The sequence below is a fragment of the Cimex lectularius genome, unplaced genomic scaffold (genome assembly GCF_000648675.2).
Source record: "Cimex lectularius strain Harlan isolate CLEC.00 unplaced genomic scaffold, Clec_2.1 scaffold22, whole genome shotgun sequence".
Taxonomy (NCBI): Eukaryota; Metazoa; Arthropoda; class Insecta; order Hemiptera; family Cimicidae; genus Cimex; species Cimex lectularius.
In genome coordinates this window covers 2,210,190-2,234,046 of record NW_019392657.1, presented here as the reverse complement: position 1 = coordinate 2,234,046, position 23,857 = coordinate 2,210,190, and the positions used below count along the sequence as shown (strand labels likewise).

Sequence of the window (23,857 nt, the reverse complement as noted above, 5' to 3'; positions counted from 1 at the left end):
TAAATTGTTGGTTTGTTTTTTTGTTATTTGATTAATATAAATATTTTTATATTTATATTTATTTTATTATTATAATACTTTTAGTATATATTTGTAATTGGAAAACCTAAATAAACGAATAAATAAAGATCAGAAAGGCGTTGTTTTAAATCAATTCTCTGAGTCTATAGGTTTACATATTTCATATATTAAATGTTAGATAAAAATCTCATCTTTTTGTAAATAAAAATTTAACAAACCGTATCAGAAATAACGCTGAGATTTTTTCCAGTCTGGGAATATTCAGGGGAAAGTTTTTATATCGTTCAATTTCTAGATAGCTATGATTACCATCAATGATCTAGACGGTTATGGTTTTAAGATAGGTGGTAACGGCATTTCACACCTTGTTATTACGTTGAGAACCAAGCTAGCCGACATTATGTCCGAGCAGGGCACAATAATTTTCGAATAATTGTTTTGACTGTTCTCTAAAGATTGATAAGCCTGATTTTTTTTCAACTTTATTAAAATTAACCGAACATGGCATAATTAATCGATGTGCTGAAATATACCAAGTGTAAAGTTGAAATTTCAATATTTTTCAAATATTTCAGGTGCTAGACGAAGAGAACGCATCGTCACAAGTGGAAGTGCCGGTATTTTCCGGGAACGCGACCAAGCTGAAGCATTTCACATCGAATTGTTTGAAAGGTCTGGCAATAATGGAAGGCCATTCGGGACCTCTTGTCCATTTCCCTTGGGTGTCTAATCCCGAAAAGGAAAAATTCAAAATCCTCCAGTTTCCCAAATTGGGCAACATCACTGTTCCTGGTACGGAGAATAATTTTAACCTCAAAGAAGCCCTCGAAGGTAACAAACGTTTATTCACGCCAAATAATTTTTATGTTGTGAATAGTCAAAAATGATTTTTGTTTTAGGACGTGTGATATACAATAACTATCATCCGGGTAAAGGAACCGATTTTGTCATTTTGGAGTTGGAAAACTGTGGATCTTTCGTTTATCCAATATTTATAATTACTGAAGATAAATCGCCACCGATTTGGACTGGGCCGAAGGAGATCTCGGTGAAAAGCGGAGATCTTTCTCTGTCTTCCTTCACCGCCTCCGACCCGGACAGCCCGCAGGACGAACTCAACTTCAAGCTCGAGGATATTAAATTTGGGGAAATTATAATGAAGTAGGATTGCGCATTTCACTTTTTGAACAGTTACGATTGTTTAATTTATGAGACATAAAAGCAAATTGCAGTTAAATATACGCTGCGACCTCAATTAAAATTGGCTGACTCAAAATTCACCCAAAGCCAATATTTCCATTGAAAAAATATTATTTCTTTTAATTCACTAATTTCGTGGTCCGCTTGACCAATTAATATATTACATTAATTAAGGTTTTTAGTTGAGATAAAAAAAGTCAATGGCACGAGCGGGATTCGAACCCACGATCTTCGGCTAGATACGATTGAAAAATGGCAAAAAGGAGGGAAAACTCATAAGGTGGGGTTGAGATAGGAAGTTGATGTCCCACTCGGACTTTTTTTCATCTCAACTAAAAGCCTTAATTAATTGTCATGTATTAATTGGTCAAGCGGACCACGAAAGTAGTGAATTTAATAAGTTTAAAATGAAGTATACTTCACTAAAGCTCTCCGTGGACATTTCATTTGTCGCCGAGAATCAAATAGATTACACAACATTTGAAAAATGGCAAAAAGGAGGGAAAATTCAAAAGGTGAGGGAAGTTAGTGTCCGAGTGGATCGAAGTCACGATAGCTCAAGTGGTAGAGTAGCGGCGTATCTCGCCGAAGATCGTGGGTTCGAATCCCGCTCGTGACACTGACTTTTTTATCTCAACTAAAAACCTTAATTAATTGTAATTTAATAAAATGAGCATAAATCGTTATTTATTGGTTAAAAATATTTTTTTATGCAATAATTTCATTTTTCGTTAACATAAAAACAAAAATGTTCTACGACGCAAAATATTATAATTTGGTGTGATTTATAAAGATAAATCAACAAAATACTGCTTTTTTTGCATATTTTAACAAACTTTCTTTAAGTAAAGTAGGTCAGAAAATGGTCAAAACTTGCATTTGCTCTAACCACTTGGTCTATCGTGACTTCGATCCACTCGGACACTAACCTACCATCCAATCGAAGTTCTAGGTTCGAATCCCTCTCGTGACACTGACTTTTTTTATTCCAACTAAAAACCTTAATTAATGTAATTAGTCTTTTTTCTAATTTTCTTTCATTTTAACTTATTAGAAAAACTATAGTAAATTTATCAAATTTTCTTTGATATTGATATTTAATTTTGGACAAACTGCAATAGATTGATAAGTTTAACTCGATCAATGTACTATAAACAAAATGTTAGGTGGTGTTCAATGTTGAAGTAAGCCGAGTGTTCGAATTATTGTAAACATTTAAAAGAAATAAAAATCTAAATAAAGGGAAAGCACGTAAAAATTGAAAACAAGAATTAATTATTTAAGAAAACAAATAGTGATAGTAAAAGATTAAAGTTAAAAAATTGAAATATGTGATAACTAATCTAGATGATTTTTAAGAGATGAAGAATCAGAAATGAGGAATATAAAAGAATGGAGGCCGTGCGATCTTGAGAAAATTTATTATCGCTTAATGAAAAGACCAGTTGGAGGAGGAGTGGACAGAATGTCTTTTAAAATTGTCGACAGCTCATATCCTCCAAATAAATCTCCACTTATCCACATCAAGGTACAAAGCGTAAAAGTTAACGGCGAAATGCAAAAAGAAATTTTTCTTGTGTTTTTGATTCAGATCAACATTCCCAAAGACACGACTCCCCCGAAATTGGTGTCTAATCCGGGGCTTATCTACAGGGAAGAACCGACCCAGTTGACGGGTCTTAAATTCGCCGACGATTGGCCCAAATCGCACATTGTGTACCAGCCGAGTTCGGCCCTGGGACGCTTTTTGACCAAAGGAGGTCTCAACCTGCCCGTCTTTTCTCAAGAGATGATAGACAAAGGGGTCGTCTACTTCAGCCTCGAAATCAAAAAAGAATCGGATTTCGAAATTGTCTTTAACGTCTCCGACGGTGACGGGAACAAAATCGAAAACCAAGTGAGTACCGCAATTGAATCACACATCATAAATCACAATGAAACGATTCTCACGTAGAATCGGAAGAATTAATTAATTGGGTGTCAATTCCTTTTAGAAATAAATCGATCTCACGCAGGGCTTTTGACAAACCGAAAATAATAATAAGGTGTTGATAAACGATGCTTGGATTCTATGTCTAATTTGTCCTCCTTCTTCTCTTTTTTTAGGCTCTCAGAGTTCATGTCTCAAGAGAAACAATGTTTCACACTCACCAGCCTGTAAGTACCCCATAAGTTAATATTGTAGTTTAGACCCTTCGATTTCTAGACAACTGAATAATAAAGGTAAATAATGACAATGCTCCTGGAGTAACAATTATCTCAATGAATTTTTAAAGCCATTTTACTAAACTATTACTCCATTCCAATTCAAGTAATGAATATCTTCATTAACATGAAACACTACTACGAAAACGAAAATCACTGGTGTATATCAAAACACGACTTTTCTCAAATTTGTACTTGTTATTCCATATGAATAAACTTCAAATGTTAATGTTATTTAAATATAATTATACTGATAATTATACGCAGGTAAGGTAAATACATTTTTTAAAAACTGGGTTGGAGTTTGATTATGGATAAAATCTTTTCCTCCACTGCGACCTTAATAGAACCCCTATAAATTATAGCCATACGTTGGAAAGTGCACTTATTCCTATAAGATTAAGCACTTTCCTTCTTCCTTCTTCGAGCACCTCTTTTGGTGTGAGAATTGCCTTACCTAAGTGGCTGTACCGGGCTAATGCTTCACATTCTTAAGGATGTGCCTCTGCTCTGTCTATCTTCTTTAAGGATAGGGATAAAAGAGGCGGCTACAAGGCCTACTGCACCCTCGACCTGAATAGATCTATCGTGTTCCCCTGGTACTTATAACTCACTGACCAGCTTAGGTTATTGTAGGATCTTGTGGTTTTTCTTGTCCTAGTTGCAAGAACCTGCACCTACAAAAAACCTTCGCAGAAACATAGAATGTCTTCTGCGTTCTACTCTCTTCCTGGCAGTATCTGTACAGTGTTTCTTCTTTCTGTACTCCTATCCGGTGCATGTGCCTTCTTACGAGGCAGTACCCTGTCAGGAGCCCAACTAGAATCCTGGTTCGGTTGCGGTTGCCTTCCAGTTCTTTAAGTTTTGCGGATGGTCCTTTGTGAATATCTTCGCGTGCCTCATGCTTGTGTATTGTTCCACCAGGTTGGACTTATTAAGGGTCCATTTTAAGTTGCATCCTCTTTTGTGGCAGGATGCTAAGCCACGGTAGAGTTCAGGGCCCAGAGAGGCCATGTTGGTCCCCTTTCTGGCCATGTCACCCTTTTCGTTACCACTTTGCCCCGAGTGCCCAGGGACCCATGCCAGGGTGTCATTAGTGTTATTGACTTCCATGGCCAAACACCCTTTGTCTTCGCCTCGCATGAGGCTGGGTTCTTAGCGCTGCCTGACTGTCAGAGAAAATAACTCTCTTCCGGGAATGTATTCTTTTTTATTTCTCTAGTGCATTGTTCAATCGCTATAATTTACTGGAAAACTGCAGCATATTTACTTAGGTTTACCGTCAGTTCTGTTTTTGGGTTCATCTTCTTTAGATGATAGTTAAGAAGTATATAAGGCCGGTATAGAGGCCTACTATTTTCCTCAAATCCTGCCTGCTGAGAGAGAGAGTAGTTCCTTCGTGTTCTTTTTGAGAGATTTATAAATCTCTTAACTTGGCTCTTCTTACCTAGTGCTTTTGTTCAGTATTTGGCAGTTTTTCTCAAGCCGTATTTCCAGTTCCAATTTAGCACACACACTCTGGTGCATCTGGTGGTTTTGGCCCCGTGGGTGAGAGGGCTGACCTTTTTTTTTTTGGCTCGTTGGCCAGCCTGTTCTTGTCCTTCTATACCTCCATCTCCAAGAACCCATTTTAAAGAATCTTGTATTTTCTTAGAGCCATTAGGCAATTTAGATACTCTCAGACAAGTTTGAAGTTGAGTATGCTTTTATAGCTGCCTGACTGTCTGAGAGTATGTAAGTCTATGCAACATTCATTTTATTCTTTATTACCTCATGTGCACAGAGTCGTATTGCATGGTTCTCAGCTTGAAAAATTTCTGTCTATGCTCTGCCCATTTTTCTAAAGTGGTATTTAATAGAACCGTGTAGACGTCTAGATTTTTTTTTTCAAATCCTGCCTGCTGAGCGAAGTGTTCCTTCGCTTTTCTTTTTGAGAGAGTTATACATCCAACTTAAGCACAGATTCCTGTGCACCTAGAATTAGTTCCTGGATGATAGGCTTGCCCCCTTTTTTTGGGTAGTTAATCAGCCTAGTTTATCTTATTCTATGCCCTCCACGAACATACTTTAAGGTAATCTTGTTTTGTTTTCCAAGAGTCATTAGGCATTTTAGGTCCTCCCAGACATGTTTGGAGATGAAAGCATACCCATTTCATGCCCAGTGCCTTCGTGGCTGCCTAGCTGTGGTTACGTACAAGGTGCATCTTTCATACTTTCTTTATTAGCTCCTGTATAAAGAGTTGCTTGGACTTCAACTTAGAAAATTGTAGCGGTTAGTCCAAAGGACTACACCTACTACATATTCCATCTTTGATCCATCTCTGTACCATATTAGGGGCTTCGTGAAACTTGGAGCCAACTTTCTAGATAAATATATTAATTATTATTTGTGTTACTGATTAATTTTAAGCAAATAGTCTTAACTTTATTTCATTCTGTTTTATTTGAACAATTTGTAAAAGTCTTATCTTGTTTATATCAGGTTCCTTTGCTAAAAGATATCTATTCTTAAAAAGTGTATAAATTTATTCATTTCTTCATTATTGTTCAGGAACAGTACATCGGACTGCTACAGGTGGACGAAGGCGGGATCGCCGAATTGTCTTCTGAGCTATGGGGCCACAAAGAATGTGGCGACTCTTCTTTTTATTTGGATGAGAGTCCGAGCAAAGGTGAAATCATGCTTGGAAACAAAAACGTGAAGAGTTTCAATTGTAGTTCTTTAATGTCGGGCGATGTCCTTTACGAACACGATTCCTTGGAGATCGGTAAAAACGCGATTTTCGACCGTTTTATCCTGAAAACAGCCAACGGTACTAAAATAATGTTCAACGTCGTGATAAACCCGATTGACAATTACATGACTGAGGTGTTAGTGAAAAAAGAAGTGACCGTCAAAGAAGGAGGAAAAGCGAAAATCTCCGAAGAGAACTTGGAAATCTTAGACCCGGATACAAAAGATGGCGATATCACGTGTGACATCGTTGTCAAGCCGGTCTACGGGGTCGTCAATCCGTTTAGAAAATCGGATCTGGTCAACGGGAAGGTGTTTTATAGTCAGACAGTCCACAAAATGCTCGAACCGGAACGAGATTGTTTAACAATTTACTGCCACGACAACACGAACCAATATGGAAATAAGACTACAATAGATGTGAAGATTCTTCCAGTCAATGATGAACCGCCCGTAATAACGTTTACAAACGTTACTAAAAAATATATACAACTATCCGAAGCGGTTTACGTCAGTGACATGGATACGGAGCCAGATTTCCTCACCCTTGGAATAATAAGACACCCGAGGAAAGGCATAATAGAGAAAAGATACGGAAATCTGTTGAACTTCACGTTGAGCGAGTTGCCGGAACTCTTCTACGAAAATTTTGGAGGCGCGGACAGTTTCGTTTTGGCCGCGAGCGACGGCGAATTTATGACGGCTTCTGAGATTTTCATAGAAATTCAAGACTTTTTCCCTCTCGTCATCAACAAAGGGCTCGATTTAGAGACGAATGCGAATAAACTTATTACAGATGAAGAATTGTATTCCGAAATATCGAATATAGACAAAAGAGAACTTCTGTACATTATAAAAAATCCTCCGATGTTTGGCCTCCTTCTTTTGAACGACAAACAGTTGACGGTAGGCAATACATTCAGCCAAGAGGACGTTTCGGAAAAACGAGTTTCTTACACGCACACCGACGACACAAGTTTGATGGACGTCATCGTATTTGACATTGCGCATAGATCAGATGTGTTACAGAACCAGAACTTTTTTATAACGATTCACGACAATAAGATGAATTTACGAGTCGTGTCTCGTCAGCTTAAGATACTACCGAAATCGGTATTGGTACTGGACGAGAATTCCCTGCGAGTCGAACCGTCACCTCGAGACAAGGCAAAATTCAACGTCCTCCTAATATCGCAGACGAAGCATGGCAGACTGGAGTTCACAGACGGCCGAACCGCCCAGAGTTTCACCTTAAAAGACCTGGAGAATAAAAGAATACAGTACGTTCACAAATCCGACTCGACGCAACAGGAAATCCTCCAGTTCGAAGTGAGCGACGGACTTCACAGGGTCTTCCATTCGATGACCATACTCGTTGCCGACCCTGAGCCTTTACAAAAATCTAAATTAGTGCTCCTAAAAAACAACCCGTTGACAAGAGTACGACAGATACCAGGAAGGGAGATCGGGTCAGAAGTATCAAATAGGGAATTGTCAGCAGTGGACTCAGAAGGCAATTCTATAGAATACCAGATAGTCACAAAACCAAAACATGGTCGCATTTTCAACATCAAATCCAACAAAACAGTCGACACTTTCACTCAAGGTAAGTTTTTAAACATAACTCAACTTTACTAACTGAGCATAGAGTAAAATGTGCACAAGCACAATCCTTCTTGAGTAATTCTTGAGATTAAAAAAAGTATCTGATCGTAGGTTTTTGAAACATATGTAAAAATCTGTCTGGGTTTTCGTTCTATGATATGTTCAGCTAACTTATGTCTAAAATGGCGAAAAATACTTTGGGGAATTGTTAAAAATAGTTGATTTGGATTTTTGGATTAGATTGAGCCTATTACTTTCTCGCAGTCCGCAGGCAATTTCAGCTTTTGCAATTTACAATAAATTGCCGGCAGTCCATGAGAATCACCCACCCGGGGTGTTGGTAGTCCAGGGTCAGACCTCGGTCTGATCTATCCAGCCACCGAGGTTGTGGTCCGGGTGCTGTTAACAGCTAGGTCAATTTAGGACCCAAAGCATGCATTCATTGTTTTAATGTTAACAATTTTATTTCAAATTTGACACACGTAGGTATTTTCGATTTATAAGATCGATGATGGTGGTGCCTTGCCAACTCCCAATGACCCAACGTGCTCAGGCTGTTGGAGGTTATAGTTTATGATTCAGCTAGTATCTTGGGTTTGGTAGTCTTATCCGTCCAGCCACCGAGGTTTGTCTGCCAGTGATGCCAACAGCTTGGTCAATAATCATCATGCAGTTCCTAAAACCAATCCCATTCACTTTCTCACTCATTCCTCCATCACCCTTTACACATACTGCATAACTAACCACTCTTTCACACTATACATTCACGCTAATAAATACATTCACTTTCAACACACGTTAGAACTAGTGAAGTTTTAGTTGATTATTGATTTTTTTCTTTATTTGTGTGCCTTATGTGACGAACTTTGCTCCATAAAAATTCATTTCTTTTCGAGTGGTTTTTATGTTGGAGAAAATGCATGTTTTATGTTTTTGCTCTCTACTTTGATTTGACTATTTCGTAAAACCGTTGACAATTAATTTATACTATTTTATCAATGTGAATTATTTTTTAAAATATATTTCGTCTTACAATTAGTGAAAAATTCTCTTATTTCAATTTTTTGATTTTAAAAGATTTTGATTTCAAAAGAATCTCAACGATTTGTATTATTTAGTACCTTTTTAATAGGAATCGTTTCATTCTGTAATTTGTTAATGCTACTAGCATATTATGCATTAATTTTCAATTACATTAACAATTGTCTTGGTGAATTTCTGTTTATTGTCAACTTGGTTAAGTTTTCTTTCGAGCTCGATTCTTACGCAGGTCGAAAGTTAAACAATGGAGAAGATCGACTATTCTCATTTCTAAATCGTTTATACACGACACGACACTCCGGTTCATCATTCTTCTCAACTGACAATATAACTGTTGAGACATCTTCGAAAATTGTTGACGCGTTACAAAGAAATAAATAAAATACGACATTAATGAATATCGGCATTTGTGATGAGGTATATGAGTGTGAAAGTTTATGTTGAAACTGATTTTTCCTATTCCTAGAAATATAGCCAAATGTTAAAATAGTAGTACTATAAGCTATCGAATGCAGAGAGTCTGTTTTAATATTTCGAACCCTCATAAGTGAAAATGATTCAATCCCTACTAGTAATAAAAATATATGTATAAAAAATGAACCCAGATGATAAAATAAATGGTTTTAATTTCATAATTTTGTTTTTTTGGACACAATGATTTTTGAAATCAATTAATACCGTGTATAATGTCCTCTTTTAGCTAAAACCTTAGGGGACCGCGGTAGCCGAGTGGTTAGCTCTCGGCTCTAAAAACCTCTAAAACCTCTGTGTACCATGTTAGGCAGACTGTCAATAAGGTAGTCACTAATTTCGTAAGGAATTTCTCTCCATAGATGTTGCAACGATGCACTTAGTTGTTGCAGCTCAACTGGCTGCGGATGGTGATCGAAAAGGTTTCTCTGCAACGCCCCACATGTGCTAATAGGATTGAGGTCTGGAGATAATGGGAGAAAGGGCAGAAGGGAAATTCCCAGGTTTTCTCAATATTGATGAACAACTCTGTCTCTATGAGATCTGGCATTGTCATCCAGAAATCGAAAATCCCTGCCAATTAGGTCCCTGGTTTGAAGGATGTATTCCTTGATAATTTCTTGGAAATAAAGGACTGCGGTGAGGTTGCCTTCAATAATATGGAGTCCAGTTCGTCATCCAGTGTATATCCCAGCCCAGACCGTTCTACCGCCTCCTCCAAACTGTACTGAAGGGAGCATGACTGTGCATTGTACGCATCCCCTGTTCTCGGTAGACTCTTCAGCGCCAGCTATAACAATACAGACAACCGAATCCCAATTGGTGTTCTCTGCTAGGCGCTCGCTGAACCATATTCTCCTGAGTAGCTAGTTGCGGGCTGTTGCTGCTGGTCGTCTCAAAGGTTTCTGTCCTCCCTTATCGCGATACTGCCCTGAGATCCACTACCAGGCCTCCTACAAGCACTTCCAGTCTCTCGGAATGGGGCTAAAGGCAGGAGAAGACCATGCTCTGAGAAACGCCAACTGCCTCTGCGAAGGGGCAGACGGGAAATTCTCAGGTTTTTTCATAGATGATGAACTCTGCCTTTATGAGGTCTGACATTGACATCCAGAAATCGAAAATCCCTGCCAATGAGATCCCTGGCTAAGGAAATAGCCTAGCCTTTTCGACCTCAGGTTGACACTTCAATATAGACACAAAACAATGTATCATCACATAGAAGTCTAGTTTCATTCACCCCCTCCCCCAGGTTACTTGATATTCCTCATGGCGGGGTTGAACTCCATCTGTTCTCCTTAATATATTAACTCAAAGCCTTCCAATTTTTCCTGCATTCAGTGCCCTGAAGATGACCCGAATAAAGGTCGAAACGGCGGCAAAAAAATGAAAAAGGTGTTTTTCTAAACTACCTCATTCTTGACCGCTTCTCACGGCTTCAACAAAATATATACGGACTTTATCGAAGGAAAGATATTGACTCTCACTCCTACTAATACTTCCTGTTCCATCTTGGATAAATCGGGGATAAGTATTTTCTTTCCGTTTTGATATGTACCTTGGACAGCTAGTCTCTTTTACTAGTTCAGTCCAGTTTTACGATGTTTTTAATTCACCATTATCTAAAAGCGTAAATTTTCATGTGCCATCCTTTCTCCTGATCGGTTCGTATTTGAAAACAAAATGCTTCTGTTAGAGTAGCAAGTTTGTAAGGTCAACTAACTGAACGGCTTATTCCTCCTTTCTATAATATCCACATATATATGCTTGTTATTTGTTGCTTGTTACGTAAAAAAATAATAGCAATCAAATTACAAATACTAGAAATAGGCGTTTCAATATAGTTCCGATCTAGTTGTTCCGCTCTCGACCTCTTCTTCCAATCTTCTAGGAGATGTTCACGCCTCCACTTCATCTCCTAAACTTAATCCGTTCCGACTTCTCCCAAAAATCTAATTTGAACGTCCAAACCAACTATATATCACCGCGTGTGTATTCGAATTGTGGAGGTGAGGTGAAAAAAGAAAAGAAAAAAATACGACGATACGCCTGCCCATAGGATAAATTTCTTAGATCAAATATTGACCTGGCATTCAATGAAATTATAATTGGCCCTTATTGTGAAGATTAATGCTCACCGTGTTGAACTTGTGGGGAGTCGATCCCCGAATTATATCCCACCGGCTTTTTAACCATTAATTCCTTTGTTTTTCTTCTCTTTTTTTTACTCCTCGCCATCACGCACCCTTCATTCTATATCTCTCCTGTTTACTCAGTCAGCGGGAGCTTGAAAGATTTAAGACATTTAAGCCCGGTCGCCTCCATCGGCGCTGATATGATTCTTTCACGCAATCCCTATAAAATCTATGCTTAAAAAAAAAAATAATAATAATGTTTTCTTTTTCTAATAATAATAAATCCTATAAACTTAACTGTTATATTTTGTAAATTGACCTTGTCATTCATTTTACCCGATTTGTAATTTTGGAAAAGTGATTGAAGTTGCCATTTTTCTTACACCATATAATAAAATTTTGGTTTTTCTTCTGTCCGAAATAAGCGATAAATCTTTTTTCTTTCCATAATATTATTTGAAGTCATGTATGTTAATGCTTATTTATTTATCATTAATTGATTTATTAACTTTACTAGCTTTCTCATCTAGCTGGGAAATGACACTAACTTTGTTATTTTAAATGAAAATCCAATATTTTTATTGTACAATTCGATTCTAGAGCTTATTTTATGCCCCTTTTACTGAAAGGAAAATTTTGATAGGACCGACCATTTCTGGGTTATGCCCGACGGAAGACGCGTGAGGGGATATGCTTTTTGTAATCATAAAAACTACTAGGGTGGCCATGGGGATGCCGCTGACCTTCTGGACACTACGGACACTACACCATTCTCGGCTGATGAGATCCCAAAACCCAGGTATTAATACCGGACAATGGAGAGTCGTCAGCCAGAGAGTAGAATACAAAGGTCTAACACTGGTGGTAGACAAAGTTGATCCTTTGGCTCTAAGCAAAGCCAACATAAAACTTTATCTTGGCTTTGCAATGATTATCCTAAACGTCGTCGTAAAAGCAATAAAGACTGATCTGGGGGGCCATCTTGTTACAAAAAGCATACCCACTCACAGTCGATCCTATCAAAATTTTTCCATTCAGTAAAAGTGGTATAAAATAAGCTCTAAAATCGAATTGTAAAATAAAAATATAGGATTCTCATTTAAAATAACACTAGTTAGTGACATTTCCCAGCTAGATGAGAAAGTTATGTTAAATCTGTTACCACCACGTGATTCCTAGCCAAAATTAACTTGGGGTTTGTACAAGACAATTTTTTGCCAAAGTTAATCATTTTTGAATTAATGGGTGGACTATAGAAGTCGATACGCCCTGTATAGTGCATTTATGCAAGTATTTATTTGCTTAGTATTTAACTAATTATTAATCAGTGTGTGCACCAGTTAGTTCAATCTGAGCATTTCGTCTGCATTATTTGTAAAGGGGATACTACAAAGGGAGGCCTATTTAGTATTCTATTTTAATCAAAAGCAAATGCTACACAGAAATAACCCCAAGCTGCACTTTTAGACATGACTGGGAAAGGTGTTAAGTAAAAAATCCCCTTTTGAAGAAGCAAAATTTTAGTTAATTGGTGCGATCTTCCAGTATAGGGTCTCCCTAAAGTATGACAGGGTGGTGGATAGGCAAAAAATGTTTATTTGTTTGATGAATTATTTTAAATTGTTTGATTACAATCTAGAAAGCGATAACTCTTCTGATGACAATGCAAATAATGTTTTCTTTATACTCGTGATTTATTGCTCATTCTTGTCAAATATGAAGGCCGAGTATTTAGGTAGTTAATTTTTTTTTTTTTAATTCATGTCATTCAGGAGAGCTTTAACATTCAACTACTCGATGAAGACAAGGGATAAAAGCCTCCAATACAATACTTCTTTTCATACTCGTCTCAACTAAAAAGCCAAGGGTTTTGCCAGGATTTGAATCCAGAACCACTGCCATAGCAAATAACAGTGGGACAACCCTAGCCATTTAGCCAGCAATAATTTGTTCTAATGGCATTAGTTATAAATTCAAAATATTTAAGTAAATGAACTAAATCATCTTTATTTTATAATTGTTATTTTAATGGCCTCATGTTTTTCATATTAGCCAGATGGTACTTGTGTGGGTTTGTTTATATTGGTACAGGGGAGCATGATAGAAAATTCTAGACGTGATGGTGAGAACTGAACCCTCGACCTTGGGTTATGAGACCCAGGAGCCTGGTTGACTTTACTATATTCCTTTCTTGTTTTCCCATTTGTGAAAGGTTTTTTTACTGCAATTACTTGTTTCAAAATATTTTATCAGTAGATTATTTTGTGGAAAATGTGAATTATGGCATGTAAGTCGATTGTCTCTTTCCATTGTCTGCCAATTCTGGTCACTGGTTTCATTGTCAATTGAGCCAAACAATCGCCCAGCGTCAAACAAGCCAGTCCAACAGGCAAAACCAGCAAGAATATGTTGATTAGATCAAATTACATGAAATAATATGCTATGTGTTAACTGTGATGTTAAGTTTTATTTTCCTGAATTTCTGTAATGCTGAACGTTTCTTTTTGTAAAATTTCCTTAACTCCTAAGATATAAGCACTTTAGTAGGTACTAGTTTGCAGGAATAATATGACATAATTTATTATGAATATATCATCATATTGCAGATGAGATAGACAACAGATTTATTTACTATTTTCTTCAAAATGATGCTAAAGTTTCCAGTGATTCGATGGTTCTGAATTTGAAAACTACAAATGGTAAATTAAATAAAATTATTCCATTATTAATTATTTAATTGGTTAATAATTTTCATTTTGTTTAGACAAAGTCAAAGGCGTGAAATTCACTATTGAAATGAGTTGGGTTAGTTTCAAATCGAATATTTTTTTCACGAATGAGGAAAGCGATGTTTTTCAAATTGGTATTTTAAGAAAAGGATTTTTAAATCAATCATCTTCTATTGGTGAGAAAAATGTTTTAATCTTTTAATCGTTGACACAAATTAGCTGAATTTAAAATAATTGTTTTATACATATTTATATCATAGTAATTTATTTTTTTATTGTAAATTTAAAAAAATAAGCATAATTTTTCCTAACTTTAATGGATTTTGCAGATATTTCTGTTGAAGGTGGAAATGCCACGATTGATGATTTCACTATTCAAGACAATAATGTTTATTTCACACCTGGTCAAGTAGAAAGCAATTTAAGCTTGAATATAAAAAATGACAACATTTCTGAAGGTGTGGAATATGTTGTTTTTAAAATTACCTCGGCCCTTAATTCTCTTGTAGAAGAACCACATGAAACTAAAGTCTTCATCTCAGACCTCATTAAATCTCCGGTGGCCAAATATGAAGTAGAAGGTCGTCCAACGATTCATAAAAAAACAAACAATCACATTGAGTGTGTACACAACAATATCTGTAAGTTAAAAAATATAAATAAATAAAAAAATAAAATAAAATATCAAAAACTTTTTTTTTTAAGCAATGTCTTTTAAGTTTGAAAGCAATGTGGTGTTTGCATATGAGGCTGATGAATTGGCAACTGTGGAATTGGTTCGAAATGGCAATTTAAACTCGACCACAGTTCTGTGCTACACTGAAGACAATAGTGCAAATTATAAAGATTTCGTCCCAAGAGGTCAAGATTCATCATCAATTATTAGTTTTAAAAAAGGTGAATTTAATCCTTAAATTTAAGCTTTTAAAAAAAGTTTATTATAAATGTTTTTATTTCAAAATCTGTGTAAAAACCTACCATAAAATATATTCTCCAATTTTTATGCAAAGAACGTTGAGAAGAAAAATTAGTGTTAAGAGCAGGACTTGGACCACAACCCCGGTGCTCTACCACAAAAAAAATTCAAATTCTCAATTCTCAAGATTCTTCAGAACCAAGATTTGTAACAACCTAAAAATTGAAAGATTGAAGAAAAGAAATGTCAACTGTAGATTTCTTTGATTTCTAAGCAAAGCTCCTCTAATTGCTTCCATCTAACCATCCCGAGTTCATTTTAGCACAAATAATTTACTCTCAGAAATACTAATTTATTATTATTATTATTTTTTTTTATCTCAACTAAAAACCTTAATTAATTGTAATATATTAATTGGTCAAGCAGACCTCGAAATTAATGAATTATTATTAAGTTATTGTTACTGTATTCTGTGCAATATTTGATAATCTCCCTGCTATAAATTGATAGGATTTTGCTTTTGTCCCAGTAATAATAATTTAATGTAGTACAATTATGGAAATTTACTACCAATTATTTAGTTATTTTAAATTTGAAGAGAATTTACCGAGTATACATATCACAAATGATTCTCTTTTTTAAAATTCATTTTTAAGCATTTTATTTATTTCAGGTGAAATTCGAAAAAACTGTAATATCAAGTTAAAAAATGACGAAATTTATGAAGGCCAAGAGGATTTCTTTGTTTATCTAAAATGTATTGATATCGCAGAAAATGACAGAAACATATCGACAACAGTAGTAATTATTGACAAAGAGGATGGTGAATTATTAGTTATTTTCAAAAAAATTATATAATTGTTTATTCATTGTTAATAATCTTGTAAAATTTCAGAAGAGTTTGTAACGTTTGAAAAGGAGCATTATTTTGTACAGGAGTCAAATTTGCTTTTGATAACGATAGTCAGGGAAGGAGATATTTCTCATAGCCAGCATATCAAAGTTTTCACCGAGGATGGTACAGCAAAATCTAAAGAAGACTTTTTGTCAACACCTGCTGGTAATTAAATAAACACAATACATTACAAGATTTTGCAATCTGCCTGACTAACAAATCAATGCAAAAAGTAAATTTTCAGAATAAAACATAAATTTCACATTTGACCCATAATGCTGTGATTTGGACCCAGAAATGCTATTAGTAATAAGATAATCAGATACACTAATGACTCTTTCGACTGTTCATAATGGTTATGAAACAACATTAGTAATAACTATTTATTTAGAAATTGTGAGATGCGGTCTGGTGTGATGTAGGTTTCAGAAAAACATTTTCTTTATCGTGCCAACGTTTCGATCTTTATTGAGATCATCTTCAGGGCCTGGGATTTACAAACATTGTTTACATATTACAATTACATTTTGGATGTGGAAAAGTGAATTTATACAATGCAAAATATATTTTATATTCAATGAAAGTATTTCTACTCACTCAAAATGTCTTTTCTGTACCGACATCCTTCCCCACCCATTCAAAATCCAACTTATCTAAACACAAAATAGCAAAATCTCACTGGCACTCTCGATACGACACGCAAGAATGGCACAATAAATTACACAGAAGACAAACACTTTGATTGAGTAGAAATACTTTGATTGAATATATAAAATATATTTTGCATTGTATAAATTCATTTTTCCACATCCAAAATATAATTGTAATATGTAAACAATGTTTGTAAATCCCAGGCCCTGAAGATGATCTAAATAAAGATTGAAATGTTGGCACAATAAAGAAAATTCATTAAACAATGGAAAAAAGGAGGGAAAACTCATAAGGTGGGGTTGACATAGGAAGTTGATGTCCAAGTGGATCGAGGTCACGATAGCTCAAGTGGTAGAGCAGCGGCGTATCTAGCCGAAGATCGTGGGTTCGAATCCCGCTCGTGCCATTAACTTTTTTTCATCTCAACTAAAAACCTTAATTAATTGATAAAGAAAATGTTTTTCTGAAACCTACATCACACCAGACCGCATCTCACGATTTCTAAATAAATATCAATTAACGGTCACTAATCACCACACATTAGTAATAACAATGCTTTTTATTTTAGTAAATATTAATTAGAATTGAAATAATCTTCATAGTAGTCAAAGTTTTTATTTCTAATTTTTATTATGTAAAAAAATTGTAATTTGGTTCATTGTCCATCATTTTGGTCACACGCATTTTGGCATTTGCCATCTTCGGTGTTAGCCAAAACAGCGAGGAAAAGCAGACCAAATGAGCGGTAACAATCAAATAAGGAGGTACCAGTGGTCCTGCCAACAAACAATGACATACTTACAAATGGGCTTTAAAAAAAAAAAATGTCGAAAAGCGGCTGTCTGAAAAACACCCAGACAGGATGAACAGAGATGATCAAGCAATAGGTGCATCACTTCAAAGACATCACGATTGACCACAATGATTGACAAATAATAAAATAATAACTAATAATTATGAAGGCTGTAAGGATTTGTATACTGCAATGCAATTGCTTCAACTTTTAAAATGAATTTGTTATTTTGTAATTTTTTTATAGAGTCGTAAAATAATGTTAATTGTCTTTAGTTATGGAATTTGAGCCCAATATGGAGGAATTAAGTTACGAAGTTGAGATTCTCAATGATAATCTTACAGAAGGAAGAGAATTTTTTATTATAAAATTGGCTCTTGGTAAAGGAGAAGTTGAGTCCTACCAACAAGCTATAGTTTACATTTCAGTAAGCCAATATTAATGTAATTTATAATTCTTTTTCTTCTTAGTTTTTATATTTTATTTGTTTTATCATAATTTTAGGATTTGCCAAATTCAAGGGCTATGGTTTTCCCATCTCCCCCAATAATACAGTCTTTGAGGGATTATGGATCACGCAATAAAAACAGTGTTTTGGTACAAGGATATCCGATTGTTTGCCTTTCAGTCAGTGAACTTCAATAGAAATTATTAAAACATATCAATCAGCCTCTTACTTATTCATATTGCAGGTTTGTGATTATTTTCATACGCATTATTCAAAATATCAAGACTGGTGTTTAGATTATAACATAACATCAAACACAATCTTATACCACTGGGAAATTGAAGATATGAACGGTGAACTTAAAGAAATTCAGAATCCTCTTTATTTCAATCCGTAAATATAGTTTACTTTTTAGAGAAAATTTTATTTTACAATTAAAAAAAAAATCAATTAATCAATAAAATAAATTGTTTCGTCCAGAATAAAAACAATGGTACTCGACAGTGTGTACTTTCATGGGGGTTACAAATTGAGATGTGCTATTCGGCCTTTGAATGATGGCATTAAAGGAAAAATTTCTTATTCTTCTATTGTAACGATCGATAGAACTGAAGGTATTTGCCCAAAGGTGAAGGAAAATCTCTTAGGTGCAGAACCTTTTATGCCTCACATTGCTTATATTGGTATTGATTTATTTTATTGTGTAATAAGACATAATAATATTACGCTGGTATATTTAAATCTGAATTAATGTTTAAAGATTTGAATGGTACAAAAAGCTTGCAACTCTCAGTAGCGATTCCACATTTTGATGGGCTCTTTCCAGTTGTTTCAACCCAAAAAATTAAAACAGAAAAGGAAATAATGTTAACGTACCCAATGAGATCCGAGATACATAAATGTTCTAACATTCTGAAATTGAAAGAGGTAAAAAATTTATTTTGATTAAAATGTAAACAATTAAAACAATTATTTTTTATGTTTTAAGGGTGTAATTAAAAATGGGTTTTTGAATCCTCCAGAAAAATTGCAGGCAACCGAACGAAATCAATTTAGTTCAATAAGAGGGAATGAAACGCTAAGGTCTTCATTTATTTGTTTAAATTGTTTGTTAAAAATTAATCAATAATTCACCAACTTATATTTGTTTAGATTTTACAAACATTTAAATTTAAAATCATGCCTTTGGAGTTTCAAGGGATATTTCACATTGCCAGATGTTGTTAATGTATGTGGGGCCTTGGTAAAGACCGATATAAGCACTGAGCATGACAATGCATCTGTTTTATTGGAAATACCTATTCACATATATTATTTTACATCTTCACTTTTTGGCTGGCAGCAGATCCATTCTTCCACGACCACAAAGTCAGTAAAACCCCAAAGTGTAATATTCTATTCTATTTAAAAATTGATTTTGCCATTTAGGCTTGAATTTACCTACAAGACATCAACAATTATAAGGGGAGATATGATGAAGATGGAAGAAGGAAATTTGAAAAGTTATCTTTTGGGAACGAACATGTACATATCACAAAATGGATCTCTTATTCTTTACTTTAAAACAAGGCCTAAGTTCAATGGATACTTTTTGCCGGAAATTCCTGGAAGGCAAGGCAGTCTTTTTCTTAACATAAAAATTTAAATGATGTTTAAAAATTTATGAAAAGCCTCCATAATATGATTTGTAAACAGGTTTGTTAGTCATGTAAGAAATAAAGACAGGCCTGAATTGGACTTTACTCTTACATTCTTGGGAAATTTAACAGAAGGGCCTAACGTTGAACAGCTATGGATGTTTTCGTCCGATATGGCTGTGAGTGAAATATTTAGTTTTAAATTTTAAAAAAACTCTAAATTATTTTTCGTTTGTTTTTATGTTCTTTGCAGAGTGTCGATTATAGTGGTAACTACGAAATAGCATTGATCCCATGTGTGGGAAGTGTTGCATGTACACCAAAAAAGCCAATAGTGCAAAACCTTGAGGTTCAGTTTCAGCAAATAAGCGACACAGTATTCCACAGATATCCTCTCAATACACAGTTTAAATTAAACAAGCATAGATGGGATGCATCCGGTGATACAGGAGACAATCTGCTTTTTGAACCAGGTAAAAAAAAAAATTGAATGGTATAAGCACCAACTTTTTTTTACTGATTACTTATTTATTTAAGCTCAGATCTGCACATATATGTACAGAATTGAATCTATCACTTCTCAAGTCCACCGGCAATTCCGATTTTTGTAATTTATCATAAATTGCCGGCAGGCCTCAATAATCACCCTCCCTGGGTATTGGTAGACCAGGGTCAGACCTATGTCTTAACTAACCGTCCAACTCCAAGTGCTGTGAACAGCTAGGTCAATTTAGGACCCAACGCATTCATTGTTTTAATGTTGATAATATTATTTAAAATTTGACATACCGTAGGTATTTTCGATTTATAAGATCGATGATGGTGGTGCCTTGCCTACTCCCAATGACCCAACGTGCTCTGGCTGTTGGAGGTTATCGTTTATGAGTTCAACTGTTCAACTAGTACCTTGGGGTTGGTGGCATTACATTAATATTCATTTTACGTGTCGAGATGATTGACTATTTTGTTTTTTCGTAAATTGTTCTGAAGTAGTCGATTGTTTATTCGTACAAGTGGGAGTAAAAATAATAAATAAACATCGCCATGACAGATAACGAAAACATAGAAATTGTCTTTCCCGGTGAGACGGTAAGCAACGATATTTTAAAAAGTGCCAGCATCAAAAATAAGGTTAAACTAGGCCCTGGGTTAAAAAGGGCAGCCGAGGACGTTGTATCCATAAAAGCTGGCATTCTGAGAACGAACCGTGAAAGTAACACTGTTTGGGTCGACTACCTCCAGAAACAGTACATACCCACAACGAATGAAACAGTTGTAGGAATCGTCAGCAAGAAAAGCGGTGATTTCTACAAAGTCGAGATCCAAGCGGCCGACCAGGCCCTTCTGCATTACCTCTCGTTCGAAGGCGCGACAAAGAAGAACAGACCGGAGATAAACATAGGCGACGCTATCTTTGGCAGACTGGTTGTTGTCTCACCGGACATGGAGCCTGAGCTCGTCTGCATGACGGTCACTGGGAAAAAGGAATATTTCAGAGTTCTGCCGAACGATGGGTTTTTGTTCAGGGTTAGCCTTCATCTGGTGAGGAAGCTCCTCTCGGTCGATACTTGTCCTCTTCTCGACATCTTGGGCAGTCGGTTTAAGTTTGAAAGTGCCATTGGGATGAACGGATTTATTTGGATCAAAGGAGAAACCATCAAAGACACTATTACTATTGCGACTGCTATTTTACAATTTGAAAATCAAACCACAGAAGAAATTAAAAACATGTTTCATTGATTGTAATTTCTTTTTAATATATGTTTAAATTAAACCTATTTCAAACCCCTTTCTTAATAACCCTTAGTTAAAAATTAATTTCCTGTATAGTTTTTATTTTATTTATTGCTATATGTACAAAATATACATTGAGCAGATAGTACAAATAAAATAATTAATTTAAAAAAAATGTTTATTTTGCTGCTTGGTATACTTGGATAACTGTGCCACCTTGTTCATCCTGCAAAAATTTATTTAATCACAGAATTTTCCATTTTTTTGGAATCTTATGGTTTCAAAGTTTTGTTTAGTAATTCTGCATCTATTAATTTACTATTTGACTTTATTCTGTAATTATTAGTACCTTTTAAAACTTGATTTTTCTTTTCATTGACTATCGCATGTATCATATTATGTACCATAATTTTTATTCTAGTTCATTGTCTCCTACTTAATTTTTCACTCTTGTAAGACTATTAAATTCATTCATTCTGAAACACATTCATATTTGTATACCGTTTACTTAAGTAGGGTAGTGGAGTACTTGATATTATTTTGCACTTCTTGTGTATTAAATAATTGTATTTAACAAAAAGGTTTTCTTAGAAATTCTAACATTTAGTGATATTTCAGAATTAGTTTATTAGTTTAAATATGTTAATCAGAAAAAACATTTTCTAAGATTTAATTTGTATACGTTTAGATGCTATAATACAAATGGAGTAGTGTATTTAAACATAAATTTGATTTATGATTGACTTAATCAATTGAAATGCTGCAATATGTTGTCATTCTAGTGATTTTAAATATTACACGTTCCTTATTTGTACTTAGTCAATAAGTGTAATTTAAAGAAAATTTATATTTTTATTAGGGGATTATGTGTACGGTAAAATTGGTGTTATCCCCCCTCAAGATCACTTGATCTTGAACATTAACAAGTGTTACGTATGCGCCGGAAAATATGATTACATTCCAAAATATGATCCTGAAAATAGAGAATTCGGCTGCCTTATGGACTCGCCCCAACTTTACTTCTCTTTGAAATTAATAGTAAGTCGGATTTAAAAAAAAAACTTAAATTTGTGTGTTATTACACTTTCTTTAATATTTAGGACAGAGATGATGCCAGTTCAGTTCAAAGGGTGTTTTATGATGAAATTTTCAATGCATCATTAGAAGCAACTTGTGAGAACGAGTCCAAATATAAAAATTGTGATGCGTTCACATTTGACGTCACACCTCTGTATAAAGTATGTTAAAATAAATTAACAAAAAATATATATCTATAAAAAAATTACATTTTTTTTAAAGCAATCTGTTGCAAACATCTGGTTCGTCCATTGTACATATTCAATCACTATATCTGACAAAAAGAGAGCAAAACGTAACATAAATCAAGATGGTTGGAACATGCACAGAATCATTTTGCAAAAGCAATACCTGGAAAGTTTTGAAAAAGTATGTAATATGAAATTTTTAATTATAATTACTCATAATTGATTTAACATTATATATTTCAGCTTGGTGTAGAGCCAAAACGTGATTGGTACATAATTTCTTTTTCATTGTTCCTGGTTGTTTTATTGATGGTATGTGGATTTCTGTTTGCATTCGTCATTGGCATCAAGAAAGAACTGGTAGAAACTAAAAAGCACAAATATTCATATATAACTTATAAGAATTGTAAATCAGACATGCTTTAATTTATTTGAATTTATCTGTACTGAATTTAAATGTAATATATCGTTTTTTAATATATGTTTATTCTACTACTTAACATATATTTCTTTAATTTTTTACCTGTACTTTTAATAATTAATAATTCATTAGTAATATAAACAAATAGAATGAATACTATTGACATACTTGAAAAATCTACAAAATTAGAGATTTTAAAAGAACTTTTTTAGTTTAAAGAACTCGATAGGGATTTGAATAATTTTAATTATTTCCTCCACCATTTTTTTTTTTAATTTTCCTCAAATCTTGCCTGCTGAGAGAGCGAGAAGTTCTGTCAACTTCATTTTTGAGAGATTTTTAACTCTCGCCTAGTATCTGATACTTTTGTCTAGTGATTTTTTTTTTCTGAAGCCAACTTATCCAGTTCCAACTTAAGCACACATTCCAGTGCACTTAGTTGCAGTTCTGGGTAAGAGGGTCGTCTTTGGATAGTTAATCAGCCTACTTATTTTCTTCCATGCCTTTAAGGCAATCTTGGTTTGTCTTCCCAGAGTCATTAGGCAATTTAGGTTCTCCCAGGCAAGTTTGTAGTTAAAAAGCATGCATATTTCCAAGAAAACTAGAGTTCTCTTTATTAAATCCCTAATAATTCCTTCATTCTATTGCTGTAGTGCTATTTTTCATTTTTGACATTCTGCTTCCTCGGCTCGTTTCAAGCCCATGGCATCTGAATTTTTAAAAACGATGAATCATCTCCTTTTCTGCCCTCTTCCTTTTCTTTTTCTCTTTTTTTCTTTCATAATATAGATTCATCATTCTGTTATAAATAATTAACATTCTAATGAATATATTACTGTCATTATTGTTTTGTATATTTTATTATATGTTTTAGTATTATTATCAGCCCGGAGCACATGTGAATACATACTCACAACAAATAAATACGTTCCTACCTATATACATTCCATTCATACTAT

At 34.7% G+C, this 23,857-nt stretch overlaps 2 protein-coding genes across 2 annotated transcripts in view; both read left to right on the top strand.

The window, feature by feature from the left end:
- Nucleotides 1-22,981, top strand: part of LOC106674396 (extracellular matrix protein 3-like) — a 28,299-nt gene extending 5,318 nt beyond the window's left edge. Inside the window, exons 3-28 of the mRNA XM_024224797.1 lie at nt 597-852; nt 921-1,182; nt 2,581-2,749; nt 2,813-3,118; nt 3,328-3,378; nt 5,978-7,766; nt 14,016-14,108; nt 14,174-14,314; nt 14,468-14,779; nt 14,844-15,035; nt 15,728-15,877; nt 15,950-16,114; nt 17,669-17,820; nt 17,898-18,020; nt 18,086-18,234; nt 18,322-18,524; nt 18,602-18,768; nt 18,830-18,924; nt 18,994-19,209; nt 19,270-19,452; nt 19,537-19,657; nt 19,732-19,951; nt 22,072-22,250; nt 22,313-22,450; nt 22,512-22,658; nt 22,721-22,981. Of these exons, the coding sequence (XP_024080565.1) occupies nt 597-852; nt 921-1,182; nt 2,581-2,749; nt 2,813-3,118; nt 3,328-3,378; nt 5,978-7,766; nt 14,016-14,108; nt 14,174-14,314; nt 14,468-14,779; nt 14,844-15,035; nt 15,728-15,877; nt 15,950-16,114; nt 17,669-17,820; nt 17,898-18,020; nt 18,086-18,234; nt 18,322-18,524; nt 18,602-18,768; nt 18,830-18,924; nt 18,994-19,209; nt 19,270-19,452; nt 19,537-19,657; nt 19,732-19,951; nt 22,072-22,250; nt 22,313-22,450; nt 22,512-22,658; nt 22,721-22,903 (6,162 nt within the window). The 3' untranslated portion in view covers nt 22,904-22,981. The remainder of the gene's footprint in view (nt 1-596; nt 853-920; nt 1,183-2,580; nt 2,750-2,812; nt 3,119-3,327; nt 3,379-5,977; nt 7,767-14,015; nt 14,109-14,173; nt 14,315-14,467; nt 14,780-14,843; nt 15,036-15,727; nt 15,878-15,949; nt 16,115-17,668; nt 17,821-17,897; nt 18,021-18,085; nt 18,235-18,321; nt 18,525-18,601; nt 18,769-18,829; nt 18,925-18,993; nt 19,210-19,269; nt 19,453-19,536; nt 19,658-19,731; nt 19,952-22,071; nt 22,251-22,312; nt 22,451-22,511; nt 22,659-22,720) is intronic.
- Nucleotides 20,358-21,239, top strand: LOC106664786 (exosome complex component RRP40). Its single transcript, XM_014390781.2, has one exon. It carries the CDS (start codon nt 20,523-20,525, stop codon nt 21,216-21,218), a length of 696 nt encoding a protein of 231 aa, XP_014246267.1. The 5' UTR covers nt 20,358-20,522; the 3' UTR covers nt 21,219-21,239.
- Nucleotides 22,982-23,857: the final 876 nt, after the last annotated feature.

What these genes read in the sequence shown, in the direction of transcription:
- LOC106664786 (XM_014390781.2), top strand. Translation starts at nt 20,523, where the DNA reads ATGACAGATAACGAAAACATAGAAATTGTCTTTCCCGGTGAGACGGTA.